Source organism: Triturus cristatus, chromosome 3_1 (assembly GCF_964204655.1).
Source record: "Triturus cristatus chromosome 3_1, aTriCri1.1, whole genome shotgun sequence".
Taxonomy (NCBI): Eukaryota; Metazoa; Chordata; class Amphibia; order Caudata; family Salamandridae; genus Triturus; species Triturus cristatus.
Window position 1 is genome coordinate 346,049,300 of NC_140583.1, and position 18,603 is coordinate 346,067,902.

General features: G+C 46.4%; 1 protein-coding gene across 4 annotated transcripts in view; it reads right to left on the reverse strand.

Moving 5' to 3' along the window:
• Window positions 1-11,080: 11,080 nt before the first annotated feature.
• Window positions 11,081-18,603, reverse strand: part of TM2D3 (TM2 domain containing 3) — a 73,090-nt gene continuing 65,567 nt past the window's right edge. For all 4 annotated transcript variants that reach the window (XM_085644062.1, XM_085644064.1, XM_085644061.1 and 1 more), the window contains one exon: window positions 11,081-12,050. In XM_085644062.1, coding sequence (XP_085500188.1) covers window positions 11,885-12,050 — 166 coding nt within the window. In that variant the 3' untranslated portion in view covers window positions 11,081-11,884. The remainder of the gene's footprint in view (window positions 12,051-18,603) is intronic.

Below are 18,603 nucleotides of genomic sequence, written 5' to 3' on the forward strand. Positions count from 1 at the left end.
GTTTCTGTCCACTTGAATGCCCAGCTGACCAGACCCCCCTTTCCCTTTGAAGTACCTTGAACCCTTAGTTGCTTACGAGTCCTTCCGTGCCTTGTCGTCCGTCGTCCCCCCTTTCTTACCCTTCTCTGCCTCCTTTTCAGTTTTCTGCCTTTCTGTACCCACCCCTGTGTCCATAACGTATCTTCCCTTGCATAATTTTATCCTGCTGTTCCCCCTCATCACCCCTGGCATACGTCCCTGTGGAAACCCTCCGTTTTGGGCTAGCAACACTACCTGCCCCCCTTTCTTACTTGTTACAGCAAACAAATGATGGACGGAATGCTGACAATGCCTTACCAGGTCCAACCGCCTAACCAGTGGCGCAGAGTTGAGTCATATGAGGCGTAGCCATGTACTCTGCATTTTGTCCCACCTCCTGTAACACACTAGGCACAAAATTACTTGTCCCCCCCTTTCTCCGTCCACTATCTCCCCCTCTTCCAAACTATCCTCCTCATAATCTAATGGGATGTCCTCCCATTCCCCCTCTTTCTATTCTTGTTACCCACGTGTGCCTTGTCTCTTGCAATCTTTCTATTGTGGCCCCAGCTTTGCTTTTTTGCCCGTACTCTGTCACCGCCACCCTGTGGCCCAGACGTGACCATTTCACTTTGTACTACCATGTATGGAATCACTTATTTAGGTCGAGCCTAGCACAGCGCGGATGTGCTACTCTATGGGAGGCTTCTTGTGAGCACTCCACACTTCTCCTACACTTCTCCGTGCGAGTGTGGTAACTCTCACACATTCAATTGGCCGTTTGGGTCTCGGGAACGAGCAGCAGCGTGCAGAGTGCCAGCTGCATTCCTGGATCATGTTACTAATTAACACAGCGCGGTCGCTTTCACTTTCGCGGCCGCGCTGGTTCTCTCTTCCATGAAGAAATCGCATTGAGGAAACATTAACCTCCTATTGAGGCACAAACTGTTACTTTACCCTGTCAGTAGAAAACTGCCAAAGCTGCATTCCTCGTGGGTGATTTAAATAATTTGCTCGTGTGCTGCAATGCTTACAATGGTGCCTGTTTTTTTATGTATTTTATTAAACTTTCCCCAACCTTGTTTGAGTTACGTTTTGCCTGCGGGAGTGAGCGGACATGCTGTGGTGCAGCAGTTACTTTTATTTTTACTCGACCCGTAGTCTTTCCAACATAGGTCCAATGAGAACCGTTCCGCGACAAAGCCGTGACATCAACCATCACGGGTCACTTTTTAATATTCTTTTAAAAAGAGAACAATTGATGGCTCGTTCTCTTCAATGTGGTGTGTTGTAATAAGGCGGATTGCTTTTGTGTTTATCGTTTGGGATATTCCTGGGTTTTTTGCCAAATGAAACATTTGCTTATAAGATTTAGTTTTGTAAAAAACGTAAATCAGTGCAAATATTGTTCCACTTTGACGTTTGTATTAAACACAACATGCAGCTTTGCTGCAATATGTAGGAATACGTATTATTTCATGCATAACTTGTATTTGTGAAGGGCGCACTCACCCATACGTTTCTTTGGCGCAGAGTAACAGATTTTTTTGGGGGGGGAGGGGTGTGGGAGATCTAGCTCAATGGTACTCATTTGATCGACTTCGGAAGGATGAAAGGCTGATGGGACCCATAGAGATCAAACCTGTGATCATCAGATCTCTGATGTGGATTCATTGGTCCACGGATCCAGTGTCTTTGCCCTATGAAAGTCACTTTGCCTGCTGCTGATGTTCCAGTGTGCCCTGCGGACTCTTACCCTACCTGTATCAGTGCCTGTGAGTCTCAAGTGCAGTCAAATCTGCTGGACATGTATGATTTGTATTTTCGTATTTTCTAAATATATTCAGTCAACAAACAAGTCACAAGTAGTCTGTTGTTTATCTCGTGTGGAGGTTTGCACAACGCCAAAGCATGCGACCGCTATGTCGCGCCACAACGATTTGTGTGGGCATTGGACCAGTGGGTTCATTTTATAGAATTTAAAAACGGGATTTTAATTTACCATTCTTAATCCTTATGCAGGAAAAGCGGACAAATTGTATGTCAAACATTACACAACCCTATGTTGTATTGATAAATGTCCAAGTATAATCATCATAAATCAGGTCTTTAAGTAGGATGAAAAAACTGGGGGTCTCTCAAAGGGGCATAGCCAATGTAGTTAAGGGCGTAGCTTAATTGTCAATGGTTGTTAACTGCATACGATAAATAAGCAGCAACTATGGCTAGTTATATATAATATTGAAAAGGAGTCCAACGAACAGGGCCCCCTGATAACTGTTCCCAGTTTCACTGTGGTGTTAAAGCATTGCTGTGTAAACAGAGCCCACCTGTGTTTCTTTACAGCCGAGCCCACGGCTGGCTTATGGCTGCTGTGTGCTGCGATGTTCATAGCACGCGCTTCCTGGCTACACGCGGCCGGCAGCCTCGGCGCAAGGTGAAGGAAGGACCAGGCCCCCCATCACAGTGAATATATTGTACGCCTTGAGTGAATTCATCCCTCCCTCTCCTTTTCGCTTCCCGGCACTTCCTCCTTCTTGCAGGCTCCCTTTCATCCCTGATTTCCTCACCTTTTCACTGTTTTACATCCTTTCTTTTCCTCCTTTGTTCCCACCTTTCTCTCTTGCTGTAGTTCAAACTCCGATTATGAAAACTAAGTACTGGTCCCCCAGAAATATTTGCCGGAGCCCACCACCTGCAACAACCGGCACAAATTAAGCACTTTGTCTAAGTGCAAAGATTAATCCATCCTGACCACAATAATACGGCACTCCACATCTTCCGTCTGTGCTACTAATGTAGCTTCTCAAATATGTCAACGCAACAAAGAAACTTGCGCAGCAGGTACTTTCGGTCAATATTTCAGCTTTTGCTTATGCCCAAATACACAACCATCCTTATTTTAGCAGCCACCACGTGCGGCAAGGGGTGTGCAGTAATAGCATATTTTTTGTTGTTGCTTTGCAAGAAAATTATGTTTAAAGTGCATGGCTGATTTTTTAATTTTTATTTACCGCTATTGTTTCTTCAAGCAATCGGTTCCTCAGAGGCACCCACTTACAAGGTCCCAACGGCGAGACCTATTGGCTATGCCAATGATTGTCTACAGTGCAGCCCGCCGCAGACTTCCCTATTTGCCCGCCCACTGTCACCGCCGCCCTAGTGGGCACCTCCGTCCCACTGGGCTGTCGCCCAGCCTTGACCCTTCCAGACCTCCGGTCGTCTTTGCCACTATAGTCCCTCGACGTGCACCAGCTGGCCGCCCTGGACCCTACTTTCACTTCCTCCCGGTAGCGAGGAGCCGCATGCGACTCACCCACAGTATGCGCGTCCCGTGCTTGCTGATCCTGCAAAGAAAATGGAAGGTACGGCATGCTGTGGTTAGTGTCCCTATCTGCCCCTGGTCTGGGCACCACTGCCAATACCCCCCCCCACCCATATTTGAGGCACCAAACGGTGCCTGGTAAAACCACCTGCATTCCCAAATCCCCCCCCCCCCCCGAGACCCCTCCCCTGCCTGGCCCAGCCAAGTGTCTACGCTGGTATACCTGGGACGGTGGGGATCTTTCCCCCCTCCTCCCTGGCCCCTCCTCTTCTCCCTTGCTCCATTCTAGCAGAGAAGCTAGCCTTTTCCGCACCAGTCTGGACACCGTGAGATTCCTTCCCCCTCCCCACAGGCTCCCCCCCTGCATACCCCTAACCCTTTTCTTTCCTAGACCCACTCCCCAAGCCCAGGAACTGCCTATGTGACCCTCTGCCTTCCCACCAAACCTCCTCTTGCCCCCCACGGGACAGCACCCCCCCCGGCCCAAAACCCACAGGATCCCCCAGAAAGTTTCCTGGCCACGTGTGGCCCCTGCAGCGAAAACCGCTGCGGGCCCTCTTTGCACATGTTTTTTGTGCTCCGCCCCCTCCAGAAATGCCAGAGGTGGGAGCCTCGTGGCACTCCACCCCCTTTTTCCCCCACTTTGCAGGGGCCGCCTTAGCTCTGCAGCCCCCCCCACGTACCTCAACATTCTTCCTTTTATTGCCACCCCACGGCGACAAACATGCCAGGATTCCTGAACGTGCGCGTCATTTCATGCCATTTAAATTTGCCCCCTACCTAACCGCAGCAAAACTGAAACTTCAGCAAAACTTTATAAACTTTGCTCAAAACCTTTCCCTGATCTGCGGTAAACAGTAGCCATGTCACCTTCCAAAATGGTGACACTGCTCCCGAAATGGCCACATAAGTACCTCCCGCCCGGGGCCCAAAGGAAGCCCAAAAAGAGCCCAATTGGGCTTGGACCGCACCACCCAGCCCAAAAACACCAGGGGTGCGAGCCTCCCTGCCGGCTGACACCCCAAAGTAAAAACATGACTGGATGAATAACTTGCAAATGGAGTCGGATACACACACAGGGTACGTGCATACTGTATCGTCAGGCGGGCTTGGAGAGACTCTTACAATTGCCTAAGCCTATATCCCTTTAATGTGCATTCAGGCCGTTATATATATATATATATATAAAAAAAGTGCCACTTGCAAGTGCCCACTGCTGTTTATCCTGAATTTTGCAAACAATACTAACACCATGAGTAGGCCTCCAAAAACATGTTTTTGCGGGTCTAATTATCTAAGTCAGTCCATATTACTTAAGTCACTTGATAGCAGGTAGTGCCCCTTACAAAGCCATACTTTCCCCATATAACAACCAAAAGTATAACAACTTCAGACATGTAAAGGGAAAACATTGTTTGGACTTGCTAGACGAGATTGACTCAGACGCAGCCCCATCGGCCTTCACGATGCACCAGCCTGTAGGGAACGTCTCTTTAGAGCACTACGTTTTTGCAGCGGACTCTAATAAGGCCGACCGGTGAGAGAAAGAGCACAAGTGTACTTCAGGCGTGAACCCGGTGACATTCGGTCGGACTCTCCAGCCACTACTGCTCTCTCTCGCCTTCCTGGAGCTGCAGTGCGCAGGTTTGCCCGCTGCATCATGCATGCCCTCAACTTATTCCAGGGCTAAGCACAGTCACCCTCAAATGGTGCAATCGAGCATGAGCAATTTAGGAAGTCGCGAGCTGTTGTGTGAAATGCTGGAGTGCACCTCCACCATCCCCACCCTTTGTCTGCTGTGAAAAAAATCTGCATGCTCGCATGCATGAAGGGCTACACCATGCCAGGCAACCTCCACTTTTCAAAGCATACACCGTACATCTGATCTGACTAGAAGCTAGCACAGCATCCTTCCACAAGTCATCCCCACACACGCAGCTGCTGTTGCTCACGCAAACTGAGAGGGAGTGGCTCAGTCAGCGACTGTAAGGTACATTGGTGCCTCCTCTTGTTAGAACAGAGCAATGGAGGCCACTTAACTCTGCACGCCTGTTGTCGGAGCCCTGCGGCCACTGTGCACTGAAACGGAGTGGCGGGGTATACTCTCATCTTTAGGTGCCCATGGCGGTGCCTCTAATATAGCAGCAGCTTCCACAGGAGTAGTCCTACCAAACGGGCTCTTCATTCATAAGCGGCAAGCATCTTTAAAAATATTAATAAATGTAAATGCATGCTACCCTTCAGACTGCAGTAAAACTGTTTCAAAACCTTTTGTCCGACAAAGCCCAAAACCAAACAAACATCCTATAAAAAAAAGCCCAACTGATGGTCCAATACCGAAAATTGCTAAAAGCCTAATAAAATATAACCGATGAAGCGAGAGGCATGGCACAAGCGGGAGGCACGGCGAAGGAGGAGGCACTAATACGACTGTGGAATTAAGATGAGGTTGGAGGGTTGAAAGCTCTATTTAAAGTAAAACAGCTATGGTGCTGAAACTGAGCACAAGCAAACAGTACCCGAGCAGGAAACCAAGAAAAAAATAATTCCCCAAAGAACAGATAAAGAACTATAGCATAATGAGACAGTACTTCGTTCCTGCAGCATGGGAGGAACAGAAGAGAAAAAGGAGGGACAAAGAGGCAAGGCTGACCACTAGCAAGTAAGGATTTTTAAAGGACACTGACAGACTAATGAAAATCAAAGGCAAACAATGGGTGGAGTTGGAACGCCACAAAGCAATTACACTAGGTCGCTAAGCAACAGAGCAAGTGCTGCCTAGGCACGGCCTAAAAATGGAGGTGGTGTAGCAATCTCATCCATTGCAATACTGTTACTAAGTGTGAGTCGATGCTGCCTACACACACAGTATTATTTGCATCAAATTACATTATTGAACTCCAAATGTAGTTTAACATGGGTGTACCGGTCACCGTAACTTGTGTCAGAAAGAGAACAGCTGACAGACAGTTTATGTAGCAGCTAGTCACACAACTGTAGTATAATATAGGTGTGCCTGTCACTGCAGCTTGAGTCAGTATACAACTCGTCAAGGTGTGCCTGTCACCGAAGCACAACCAATAGGCTTAGATAGAAAGCAGTAATTAACAGAGAGCAGTGATGGCAGTGCAGCAGCTGAACGTAAATATATAACTTAAAGATGGTGTGCCTGTCACCATAATTAATACTGTAACAGGCTTTGAATGAAGATGGCTCATGTCATTCACAAATCTTCGATAGACTTGAACAGGCTTTTCTCCAAACTCTTAAAATGGCTGCTGAACGCCGCATAACCTGCTTTCTAAAACCTGTGGGGCTCGTTTAACAGCACAGCCCAACCACCTAGGATGGTCACCAAAATAGGCATCACGCTTGCTAAGCAAGTGGAGCTTCTTTTTTTTAAATCTCCCACCATGCGTTTAAGGTGTCTTTAATGGCTAGTTCAGACTCATTTAAGGAGTCGAGCGGCGCATGATCGAACAGAGCACAGGGGTCTCAGGTGACAGCAGGAACCACCACACCATTCAGGGCAGCATATGCACCCTTGCACTTAACTGCATGAAGAGCACTTTCTCTGGAGCATCCACGATAGCCTGCATGAAGCGTACTGGGACCTGGGAGAACCAGTGGCCGCTTGTAGCCCCAAAAAAGACAGATCCCAGGTAAGTGTTTAAGTAGTTTAATCATACACAACCACTGGCCTTTCAGTATGGCAGCAACTGCCAACAACAGAACTGTCCTCAAAAGATTCCACCCCAAGACTCCACATTGCACCAGGAACCCAGAACAACCCAACAGATGTCTAAGCAGTTATTGTGGTCTGTTGAGCAGGGGTCTGCAGACTGAAAACTGTGCAGTGATTGAGATGAGCTCCCCAGAATCATCGGAGACATCCGTGGTAATGTTAATCTATGGAATCTACGGAAAGGCTTGCCCAGCCACAGGTTGCTGCTGTTCCACAACCGCAGAGATCACTGGGCATTAGCAGCAACCAACGCTAGATTTTCAATCTGAACCTTTGCTTGATTCCAGTGTGCTGCTAGGAATTGTTGCAAGACGCATGTAGCCAGGCATGGAGAACTATTGCAATACAAGAAGACATAATGCTAGGCAGATTACTGTCTTGACAGTGAAAGGATGTTATGGCTGAAAAAGAGGTACAAGCGGACCAAAGACTGCCCCCCCCCCTTTGTGAATTTAGTCCTACTTGTCTGTCTGTGTATTTAAAACTGTTCTTATAAAGGTTGGAACCAGAACAGTTGCAAATGGAACTAGACAGTTTATGGTAAAGCCCAGATTGTGGAGGCGAGAGATGATTGCTTGGGTGTGCTGGAGGCATTGAAGGCGGCTTGCACGCTTGTTCAGTCTGTAATTAAGGTAGGGACACATGTGGATGCTCCTCCTCTTTAAATGTGGGGGGACCACTGCCAGACACTTGATGAAACCCCTTGGAGAGCTGAGGACACAGAAGGGTGGCACCTTCAACTGATAATGCTAAGCACTTAACACAAATATTGGGAACTGCCGATGGGCTGTGTGGATTGGGAAGTGGAAGCAGGAGTCTTTAAGAGGAGAGGTGCAACATCCTGCAATGCAATCATATGAAAGTTTTTCTAGAGGATGTATCGGTTGAGTGCTCTCAGACCTAGAATGGTCTGAGTGTGCCTTCTTTCTTAGGGATTAAGCACTGGTTCAATGGCATGAAGGAGCGCAGAAGGTGATATTCCTCACTGAGGAAGTGCTTGTGTGGAGTGGATGTTTGTGGTGTTCTGTGGATTTCTAGGCTGTTGCCCTGCTGAACTACATCCGGTACCCATGCGTCTGATATGAGGTGTTGCCATGCAGAGTGTAGTCATGGAGCCTTACCAACAGGTGTTGAATGTTCTGGGAGTCACTATTTCATAGAGGGGGAACCTTTCACAGCACATTCTCTGCCTCTAACTGGGTTAATTTCACAGAATCCCCTAGTGAGTACCCCCTAATGATTGCTGGTAATACTGCCACCTCTGGTAGGATGTGCCGAGTTATTTTTGCTGCCTGCCCTGTAGTGTGGACTTCGAAATTACTACCTGGGTGTAGTAGATTGAAGAGCACCCATAGCCTTTGCGGCGTCTGTGTCCTTTTTCAGCTTTTCCAACATTTGATCCACTTGCGAATTGGAGATGATTTTCCCCTTTGCCTGTACTCTTCTGGAAGGTGCTTGAAGAGACCTTGCTCCTCATTCGTGTGTGCCTTGTCACAACGCGTGAGTAGGCTAACCGAGTTGGCAATCCTACAATGTGTTACTGCCTGCACAGCTACCCTCTTTCCTGCTGCATTGATTTTCTTGCTCTTTGTTTGGGGCGATACGTTCACTATGGCCTGGGAATGCGCACTTATGCACCACTAAAGAGTTGTGCGGTTGTTGTCCCTGGATGTACACGGGATTGCACCTGAGGGTCATAACTAGTTTTCGCAGGCTCTTTACATGTGTCAGCTGATGTAAGCAACCTTTTTACCATTGATGAGCATTGCAACACACGTTATGTTTTTTGAGTGGAAGTTGTGGTCTTGTTGTCTTCCTCTAGGACATGCATGCTTACTATGTGACAGTTAGCTACCCTTTAGATCACATCTTGGTAGGAGGAGGTTTCATTCCGCGGGGAGGATCTAGCTAGGTAGACATCTGGGTCTGTGTCAATCTGTAAGTAGATACCTTTGTTCTCTCAGGGTTCGCCTGCACATCACAAAAGGTCTACAAGAAAAGTATGGCTTATCTCCCCTTATGAAGAGTGTGGTGACCCCTCAGGCGAGTATGGCTAAGGGAGCATATGAGGAGGAGAATGTGGATGAAGGTGGTTGCGGAGAAGGAAGAGTAGTAGGATTAGCCGGTTGACATGGAAGTGTAGTGCCCTGGTCTTTGAATTTGCTTTGGTGCCGTCAGCTCCAGAGAAATCTGCTTCTCAAAGGTGAGTCTCCTTTTTTGTGGGAGGGTCAGTCAGTTTTGCCAGAGCCTTGGTGCAGATGTTAACTGTTTGTGGTTAGATAAAACAGGTGTTTTTGCCGACCATCAAGCTCATGCAGTAGGCATTGAAGAATCAGGTCAGACTCCTCAGACATCGAGGAGGCGTCTTTTTGGCTCTGAACGCATCCTCAATGGCTCAGTCTGTTTCGGCACCAAGTTCAGGCATCAATGGAGCTTTGGGTGTGGATGTTGGTTTCAGTGACTAGCTGGATTTCAAGGCCAGCGGAAACCAGTCTTTCGGCATGATTGGCTTGTTTGGCCCCTGCAGGCTCAAAGCAGTTTGGTGCTTGATGCAGTGACTGCTGTCTGTTGCAACAATGACCCGGGGCAGTGGTGGTCCAGCAGAAAGTTTTTTAGGGGCTGGAGACCCTATGTCTATGCTGCTCCCTTTCCATTCAGGGCCTCTGGGCAGGGCGCATGTGACCGTTGGAAAGTATACTATTTACAGTTGCTGTCTTCTGTGCCGTGTATGTGGCCTCTTGACTTTGTTGTTGTCGGAGTCTGAAGAGAACACAGCTTCTGCACTCTGAGACGGTTCAGCAGCTTTAGGTGTAACTGCCTTGGGCAGAGACTGTACCTCATCCTCGATGTCCTGTTCCCTAAAGGTGTTAGGAGTTTCCATGTCCTGCGACAGCATCCTTCGTTAGACCCACCAGTGTTCCAGGTGGTACCAAATTATTTTCTTGGACCAGAACAAGAGGCAGGCATCACAGGTTATATTCGGGGGAAGAGGAACATGTTGCAGACCTTGTGGTGGTCAGTCTAGAGCTATTTTGCATAGCACTATCGGCAGTTTTAGAAAGAAGTTCTTTCTCCTATTCCATGTTTAACGAGTAATTAGTAGAATAAATCAAGGAAAAAAGCCAGTGGTTGGGTGTTGGCGCGTGGTGTGCTGTTAACTCAAAAAGGTAGCCCCGTCGGTACATGTCAGAGTTTAACGGCGGGAAAAAAATAATGCTCATGCGACATGCAACCCAAAGGTGGAGTCACTATACCTCTAAGAAAATTAGCTTGCAAATATCTGAGCCCAAAACTAGATGGCAGGAGTATGCTAGGCATGTGCTTTCCACAGCAATACATGCTACAAACATATCGTCATAATGGGTGCTGGGGAGGGAATGGCAAAAGCAGTAACTTCCTCTTGATCTATAATCAATACACAAAAGAGTACTGAATGCCTAAAAATGTGTCAGGTTATCAATTAGAGTCCCAGGTGCATATGTTTTTAGGAAGAAAGGCCTTCACCCACTTGATAGGTGGCATGCTTCATCATCAAACTCTTGCTGTCACAGGCCAATATTAAACTTCATTAAAGATTCAAATAATAAAGGATAATTTGGTATCTAGAAACCTGCATTTTTAATTGTTCTTTGGAGGAGGGGTGGGGAGGTTCACAAAAATAAATAATATACGCACATCTTCACGAATTACATGAGACAACAGATGCATACATTTTATTCACACTGGTGCAAAACGAGAATTGAATAAAGGCTAAATCAGAAAGTCTACATATAAAGATTTTGTGAAGCCACTATTTCTTCCATAACGTTATGCAGGCATTTTTTGCTTCTAAAACGTGTGAAAACTACAGTGAAATTTATTTTTACAATCTTGGAGACATGCTAGATTTCTTTTGATATTGTTATTTTGTTTGAGTGTGGAGTACGAACAGCTGTTTTATCAATTACTGGATTACCATCATCACACAAAAAAAGAATGGCTTCTTTTAACTATTTTTTTTTTTTTAAACATGTTTATTGGTTTTCACATACATTTGTGCATTTTTTACACTCACTCTATTGTAGACATTTTTCCTGCATTTACTTTTAACAATGTTAAAAGGTTAGGGATGACCCAGGATCCCCGGCTACACCCAAATTTTGATCGTATGTGGAGACAAAATGCTAATCCAGCAATTTGTAAGGAATTGAGCTTGGGAAGTTCAAGTTAAACATTCTAACTGAGCTGAATTAGCAGCACAAAGTGTGGGAGGGTTTGTTTAGAAAGTGTTTTACCCCTGCACACTGTGATGCCTCTCAAACTACTTACATGACTTCATATCATCTCTTTACCTCCCTGTAACCATTTCTTCTACGTTATGGGGCTGTACAGCGTCATCATTTATGATAACCTGACTGTGTTCACAGCCTCACTGCTGCACCACTTTTGTTTAACTTGTGGGTCCCAGACACAAGTTGGTGAGTGGGACATAGTGGCTCAAAACCTGGATCTGATGGTTAATGAGAAGGCCGAAACACCAAAAGAAATAAGCAGTGGTTTCTAAAAACATGGCAAAAGGAATGGGATGTTAACACTCATTCCAAATTATGTATGCATGTATTTTAACCTGTGACATCAAATACTTTTTTCATAGAAAAAAAGATAGATTGTTGGACGATTACTTTTAACCAATACAGTGACTGATTTAACCTTAATAAAGGCAGATGAAGTACAGATACTGTACATTAAATATGCAGAAAAGTGTTAACTCCATGATGTTAAGAATAATTTTCCTGCTTTTAGACAACTTAATGTCACTAAATATACAGCGATCCATCTGCAGGTCCGACATAACCTACTCCAATTAACAGAACATCTATCAGAGTCCATATTCCAAGACCTCCAAAGCTGAACAGTTTTCCAAGTCCTTCACGCCACTGGCCTAGGTAAAAGCGATCTGCTCCAAATCCACCAAGAGTAATGCTACAGGGAACAACAGAAAGAACGTTAGACATTACTCCATCATGAGATCTTTGTTTATAGTCAGAACATTTAGATCTCTCTCTGCAGTTGTGGAAGCCTGGAACACATCAACTGTCAATGTAAAGGTACCATAAAAAAACACAAGAAGAATAATGTGTGCACAATATATATATATATATATATATATATATATATATATATACATATATATGTACATACATATATATATATATATATACACACACACATGGATCTCAAAAGGGTCGCTCCCCATGTAGCCCCGGGAAGCAAAGGCGGCACTCCAACCGGTAAGCAATCATCTTTATTTTATTGTGGCAACATGGACAATCTGCCTCCCCAACGCGTTTCAGCATACAGCCTTTGTCAAGGGTTCCTGCGGCAAAGATGGCTACTCGAACTGCCACAGGTAAGTTCATTATATAGTCCTCCAATCAGATTATTCAATGGAAACAATTGCATCCTGGCCCGAGTAGTTCCAACAAAACAATCAAAGCCCCAATGGGCGTAACATGAAGGTCCATGTAAAACAATTATGCCAAAATTGATAAGTCCAGTTGGCCCCGTCAGAGACCCAAAATAGCTGGTCAAGACAGGCCCTCTGAAACGTGGAGCTCCACGATGACACGAACCGCCAGTTTTGATTCCTACCGGCGATCACGTGTCGTTTTGCAAGGTGACGCGCGTCTTTTACCGGCACTGGGCTGTGCTATATATATATAGGGCTCAATTATGTCTAGAGAGTCTGAAATGAATTATATGTAAATATTTACTTTTTGTTAAATGCAGAATCTTGAATTAATTATTGTAGGCTGACTTGACTCATTCAGGGTAACAATTTGCCTTAAATTGACCGCCTGTCTATGTATTTACTTTATTGGTTCCAAAGTGCTTTTCTCACTTGTAATAATGAACTAAGAATTATTTACTCGTGATGTAAAATATATAGTATTTTTTCAAGTGAACAAAAGTTCGATCTAAACTGTATTTTTAGTCTTTTCACTATGTTTATGTTTAAGTGAACCGGAACTAGATCATGTGAACCGGATATAATACTGCTCACGTAACCTGCACATTGTAACTCAGTCGAAAAAGGCGCGAACGCCGAAACGCGTCCTGGTGTTACTGCTGCTATCTCGAAACAATGCAATAAATAATCGCATCGAGAAACCTTGCTGAGTGCGGTCTCCTTCATTCTTTGAGTGAAATCCTTGGAGATATATATATATATATATATTTTCACTTAAAAAAAAACATAGGTTTCACACATGTTATAGTTAGCTGGACATTTCACTCGTGAAAAACCATTGAAATTCCCCCGTTATAGTTAGTGCAGGCAACAATAACTCACGGGACCGCAATCCTCTGCTGATGACGTCAGATATTACATCACTGTATTTAGACACTTATTTACCCATGTCTTCTTCCATTAATCTTTAGCTATACATATATTACAAATGTTTTTTTTTCATAAAGACACATGTCATCAGTGATGTAATATCTGACGTCATCAGCAGAGGATTGCGGTCGCGTGAGTTATAGTTGCCTGCACTAACTATAACGGGGGAATTTCATTGGTTTTTTATGAGTGAAATGTCCAGCTAACTATAACATGTGTGAAACCTATGGTTTTTTAAGTGAATTTGCAAGGTTTTTTAAATGCTAATTCGTAACTAGAACGTGTGTGAAACCTATGGTTTTTTCAGTGAATTTGTACAGTTTTTTAAATGCTAAGTTATGTATTTAGGAATTCTTTTTTTTTTCAGGTTTTTCACCGTGCGCGCACCTCGCAATTTAAAAGAAAAAAAAATTTGTTTTTTTCGCACTTGGGGGTCCCTCTGTGAGGCTAGGGGGTCAGGAACTGTCCACTCGCCCCCTTTTCACGTTCTCCACTTTTTTTTTTCACCTCCTCAGACTGCGAGAGACAAAATGGCGGCAGACACTTCCTGGTTTCGACCGATTCGAATGTTTACCGACATCTAACAACCAATCAGAATTGCGCTCGCGCACGGCAGGGTGCGCGCACAGTGCGCGCGTATAGATATTGATATGCTTTTAAATGCTATTTTCTCGGGAAATACTGAACAGATTTACACCAGACCTGCAAAAGGCACATCCCTGACCTGAGGACTACCTCTCTGGCAAATTTCAAGTAATTCTGTTCAGCCGTTCGGGCTCTAGCTGCGACTAAAGGTCCTATGGAAAAATGCATGGGGAAAACGCGGTTTGGGACCCCCCCCTTTTTCTCGGCCCCCGCTTGACGAATCACCCCGAGACTTTCAGGGTAGGAGCTGAACGGAGCGCCCCATTAGTTTTGAAAAGTTCACGAGGATTCGTCAACCGGCACCAAAGTTATTCAAAATAGAATTTTGAGATTTCCTATGGAAACTAGGTTGTAACTATAACTATCTACTGGCGACCACCAGTAGATAATATATATACACACACATATATATATATATATATATATATATATATATTGAATATGCTACTTACCAGTATGCATCTGTTCTTGGCATGTAGGGCTGCTGACATTCATATCTGTGCATAGATCGCCGCCTAGTGTTGGGTCCGGATGATTGCACGTTGTTGTCCTGGAAGAGTCTTCGAAGTATCCTGGGATAGGTGACTCCTCCCCTGGACTACAGTGCGCATGGGCATCCTCTCCATCCTCAGATTGTTTTGCGCCATTGTGGCAGTGATGGAGTAGATACAGAAAGTGATGACCATGCTTTACAGTAATTCTGAGAGCTGCAGCTGCTACAGGCGCCGGGGAGGAGGGAGGGCGATGTGAATGTCAGCAGCCCTACATGCCAAGAACAGATGCATACTGGTAAGTAGCATATTCAGTTCGAGGCATGTGGGCTGCTGAATTCATATCTGTGCATAGAATACATAGCAGTGCCCTCTATTAGCGGCGGCTACCAGTGCCAGCTGCAGCGGTCTGAAAAAGAGTTTTGAGAACAGCCTGTCCTACAGCTGCCTGCTGTTTTGATTGTACATCTACACAATAGTGTTTGGTAAATGTATGTGTAGTGGACCAGGTGGCTGCTCTACATATATCATGCAAAGGAATGTTTGCTAGGAAAGCCATGGAGGCCCCTAACTTACGTGTTGAGTGGGCTCGTGGGGGAATCGTTAAAGTGCGTTTAGCCTTTTGATAGCAAATTTGAATACATTTAACGATCCATCTGGCTATACCTGCTTTGGAGATAGCGTTACCTTTGTGGTGTGGGGCAAAGGCAACGAAAAGTTGTTGTGTTTTCCTAAAGGGTTTGGTCCTGTCGATATAATACATGAGGGCCCTCTTTACATCTAGGGTATGGAGTGCCCTTTCAGCGACAGTCTGTGGGTTTTGAAAGAAAACCGGCAGTTCAATAGTCTGATTCATGTGGAACTGCGATACCACCTTGGGCATGAACTTGGGGTTGGTACGTAGTACGACCCTGTTGGCGTGAACTTGAATAAATGGCTCTTGGACGGTTAGTGCCTGGAGTTCACTAACTCTTCGTAAAGAAGTTATCGCTACTAGGAAAGCTACTTTCCAGGTAAGGAAGTGAATCTCGCATGAGTGTAGAGGTTCAAAGGGTGGACCCATCAGGCGTGTGAGGACCAAGTTGAGGTTCATCATTGGGGCTGGTGGGTGGCTAGGAGGAATGACTCGTTGGAGTCCTTCCAAGAATGCTTTGATGGCAGGCACTCTGAATAGAGAGAGGTGCTGCCTGGTCTGTAGATAGGCTGATATTGCGGTCAAATGGACACGTATAGAGGTGTACGCCAGATTGCATCGGTAGAGGTGTAATAGGTAACAAACAATGTTTTGGATGGATGCGTCTAGCGGGTTGATGTCATTATTATTGCAATAAATGACGAACCTCTTCCATTTGGCTGCATAGCAAGCTCCGGTAGTGGGTCTCCTGGCCTCCTTAATGATGTCCATACAGTCAGGTGGCAGGTTGAGGTAGCCAAACTCTAGGACTTCAGGAGCCAGATTGCCAGGTTCAGCTGTTGCGGATCTGGGTGCTGAACCTCTCCATGGTTCTGCGTCAAATGCTCGGGTTTGACCCGCAGCCGTCGATGCGGCACCACGGAGAGTTCGAGAAAGGTGGTGTACCACGGCTGGCGTGCCCACGTTGGAGCAACCAGGATGAGTGTCAGAGAGTGTTGTCTGAGTTTGCGTGCCACCAGCGGTATTAGTGGTGCTGGGGGAAAAGCGTACGCAAATCTGCCGGACCAGTTCATCCATATCGCATTGCCCTGCGACTGCGGATGTGGGAACCTGGCGGCAAAGCTTTGGCATTTTGCGTTTTCGCTTGTGGCGAATAGGTCTATCTCTGGATGACCCCACTGCTGGAAGTACGGTTGGAGTACTGATGGGTGTAACTCCCACTCGTGCATCTGGTGGCTGTGTCTGCTGAGCAGATCCGCCATCTGGTTGTCCTTGCCGGGGAGGTGTTCTGCCATGAGGAACATGTTCCTCTGAATGGCCCACTTCCACATGCTCTGAGCCAGATGAGACAACTGTGGAGTGTGTGTTCCTCCTTGCTTCTGTATGTAGTACATGGCGGTCATGTTGTCCGTCCGGATCAACACGACTTTGTTGCACAAGTGTACTTTGAATGCTTTCATTGCCAGGAAGATCGCCATCAGTTCCAGAAGGTTGATGTGCATCTTCTTCTGTTGTGTTGTCCATAGTCCCTGCACTGTGTAGTGGAGTACCTGAGCTCCCCATCCCTGGAGAGACGCGTCCGCTGTCAGTATTATTTGTGCAACAGGCTCTTGGAACGGTCGGCCCTTGCAAAGGTTTTGTGGATTCCACCAATGCAGAGAGTTGTATGCCCGACCGCTCACCAACACTAGGTCTTTCAGCTGGCCTTGAGCCTGATTCCACTGACGTGCTAAGCACTCCTGAAGCGGGCGCATATGTAGTCTCGCGTGTGGGACTATGAAAATGCAGGAGGCCATCATGCCTATCAACTGCATGAACACTCGCGCAGGAAGGGAGTGTTGGGGTTTGAACTTGGAAATCAGCATTTGCATGCTGTTGATCCTCACTAAATTTGGCTGAGCTGTGGCCGCCAGAGTGTCTATAGTCGCACCTAGGTACTGTTGTACGTGTGCGGGCTGGAGATGGGATTTTGGGTAATTTAGTGAGAATCCCAGACTGTGAAGGAGGTGAATGGTGCGGGACATGTCGCTGGCACATTGCTGGGCTGACTCTGCTTGAACGAGCCAGTCGTCCAGGTAAGGGTAGACGTGTATGTGTTGCCTCCGTAGATGTGCCGCCACAGTAGCTAGGCACTTTGTGAAAACCCTGGGTGCTGTTGTCACGCCGAAGGGAAGGACTTTGAATTGGTAGTGCTGCCCCTGAACAGTGAACCCGAGGTATTTTTTGTGTGAGGGGTGAATGGGTATGTGGAAATACGCATCCTTGAGGTCTAGTGTGGCCAGGAAGTCTCCCTGCTTGAGCAGCGGGAGGACTTGCTGTAAAGTGAGCATGTGAAAATGCTCGGAGAGAATGTACCGGTTTAGGGGTCTCAGGTCTAATATAGGTCTGAGCGACCCGTCCTTTTTTGGTATTAAAAAGTACAGGGAGTACACCCCCGTACCTTGCTCATGGACGGGTACGACCTCTATTGCATCTTTTAGTAGCATACTTTGCACCTCCTGCTGTAAGAGCGTTAAGTGCTCGGAGGACATAGGACGGTTTTTTGGAGGTATTGTGGGTGGAGTTGAGGGTAATTCTAGGCAGTAACCGTATTTGACAATATCTTTGACCCACCTGTCCGTGGTGATGGAGTTCCACGTGGACAGGAACCTTTGTAGCCTTCCCCCGACAGGTGTTATGTGGTCGGGAGGAAGGGAGAGGGGGTCACTGCTTGTTCTTGGGGGAGGACCTGGTGTTGCCGTAGCCGCGTCCTCTGCCCTTTGTGCTGGAGCCACGATATCCACCCCGAGTGTTTTTGTCGTAGGTGCTCTGTGTGTTGCCTTTGTTGTATGTTTGCTGTGACTACCTGCTCCTCTATTTCCGGGGCGACGAAAGGAGCCGATCCGAAAGGACTGCGTTGAAAGCCCCCATGGACTTTGCAGTGTCCGTGTCTTTTTTTATTTTCTCTAGGGTGGTGTCAACCTCCGGCCCGAATAAATAGTCGGGGTTGACAGGTTGGTTGAGGATGTTATTTTGTACCTCAGGTTTGAATCCGGAGATTCGCAACCAGGCATGTCGTCGCAACAGGACGCTAGTGTTTATGGCTCTGGCAGCTGTATCCGCGGCATCCAGTGCACACTTAATGGATGCATTTGTGAGGAGCTGTCCCTCCCTGATGAGGATCTCTGCACCTTCTTTGTATTGGTCAGGGAGATGTTGGAGAAGTTGTTCTAATGTGTCGTAGTGTGCTCGATCGTAGCGAGCGAGGAGCGCCTGAGTATTGGCAATACGCCATATGTTAGCCGCCTGTGCGGCAACCCGTTTGCCGGAGGTCTCTAGCACCTTGGACTCTTTGTCCGGGGGAGGAGCATCACCTGTTTGCGAGTG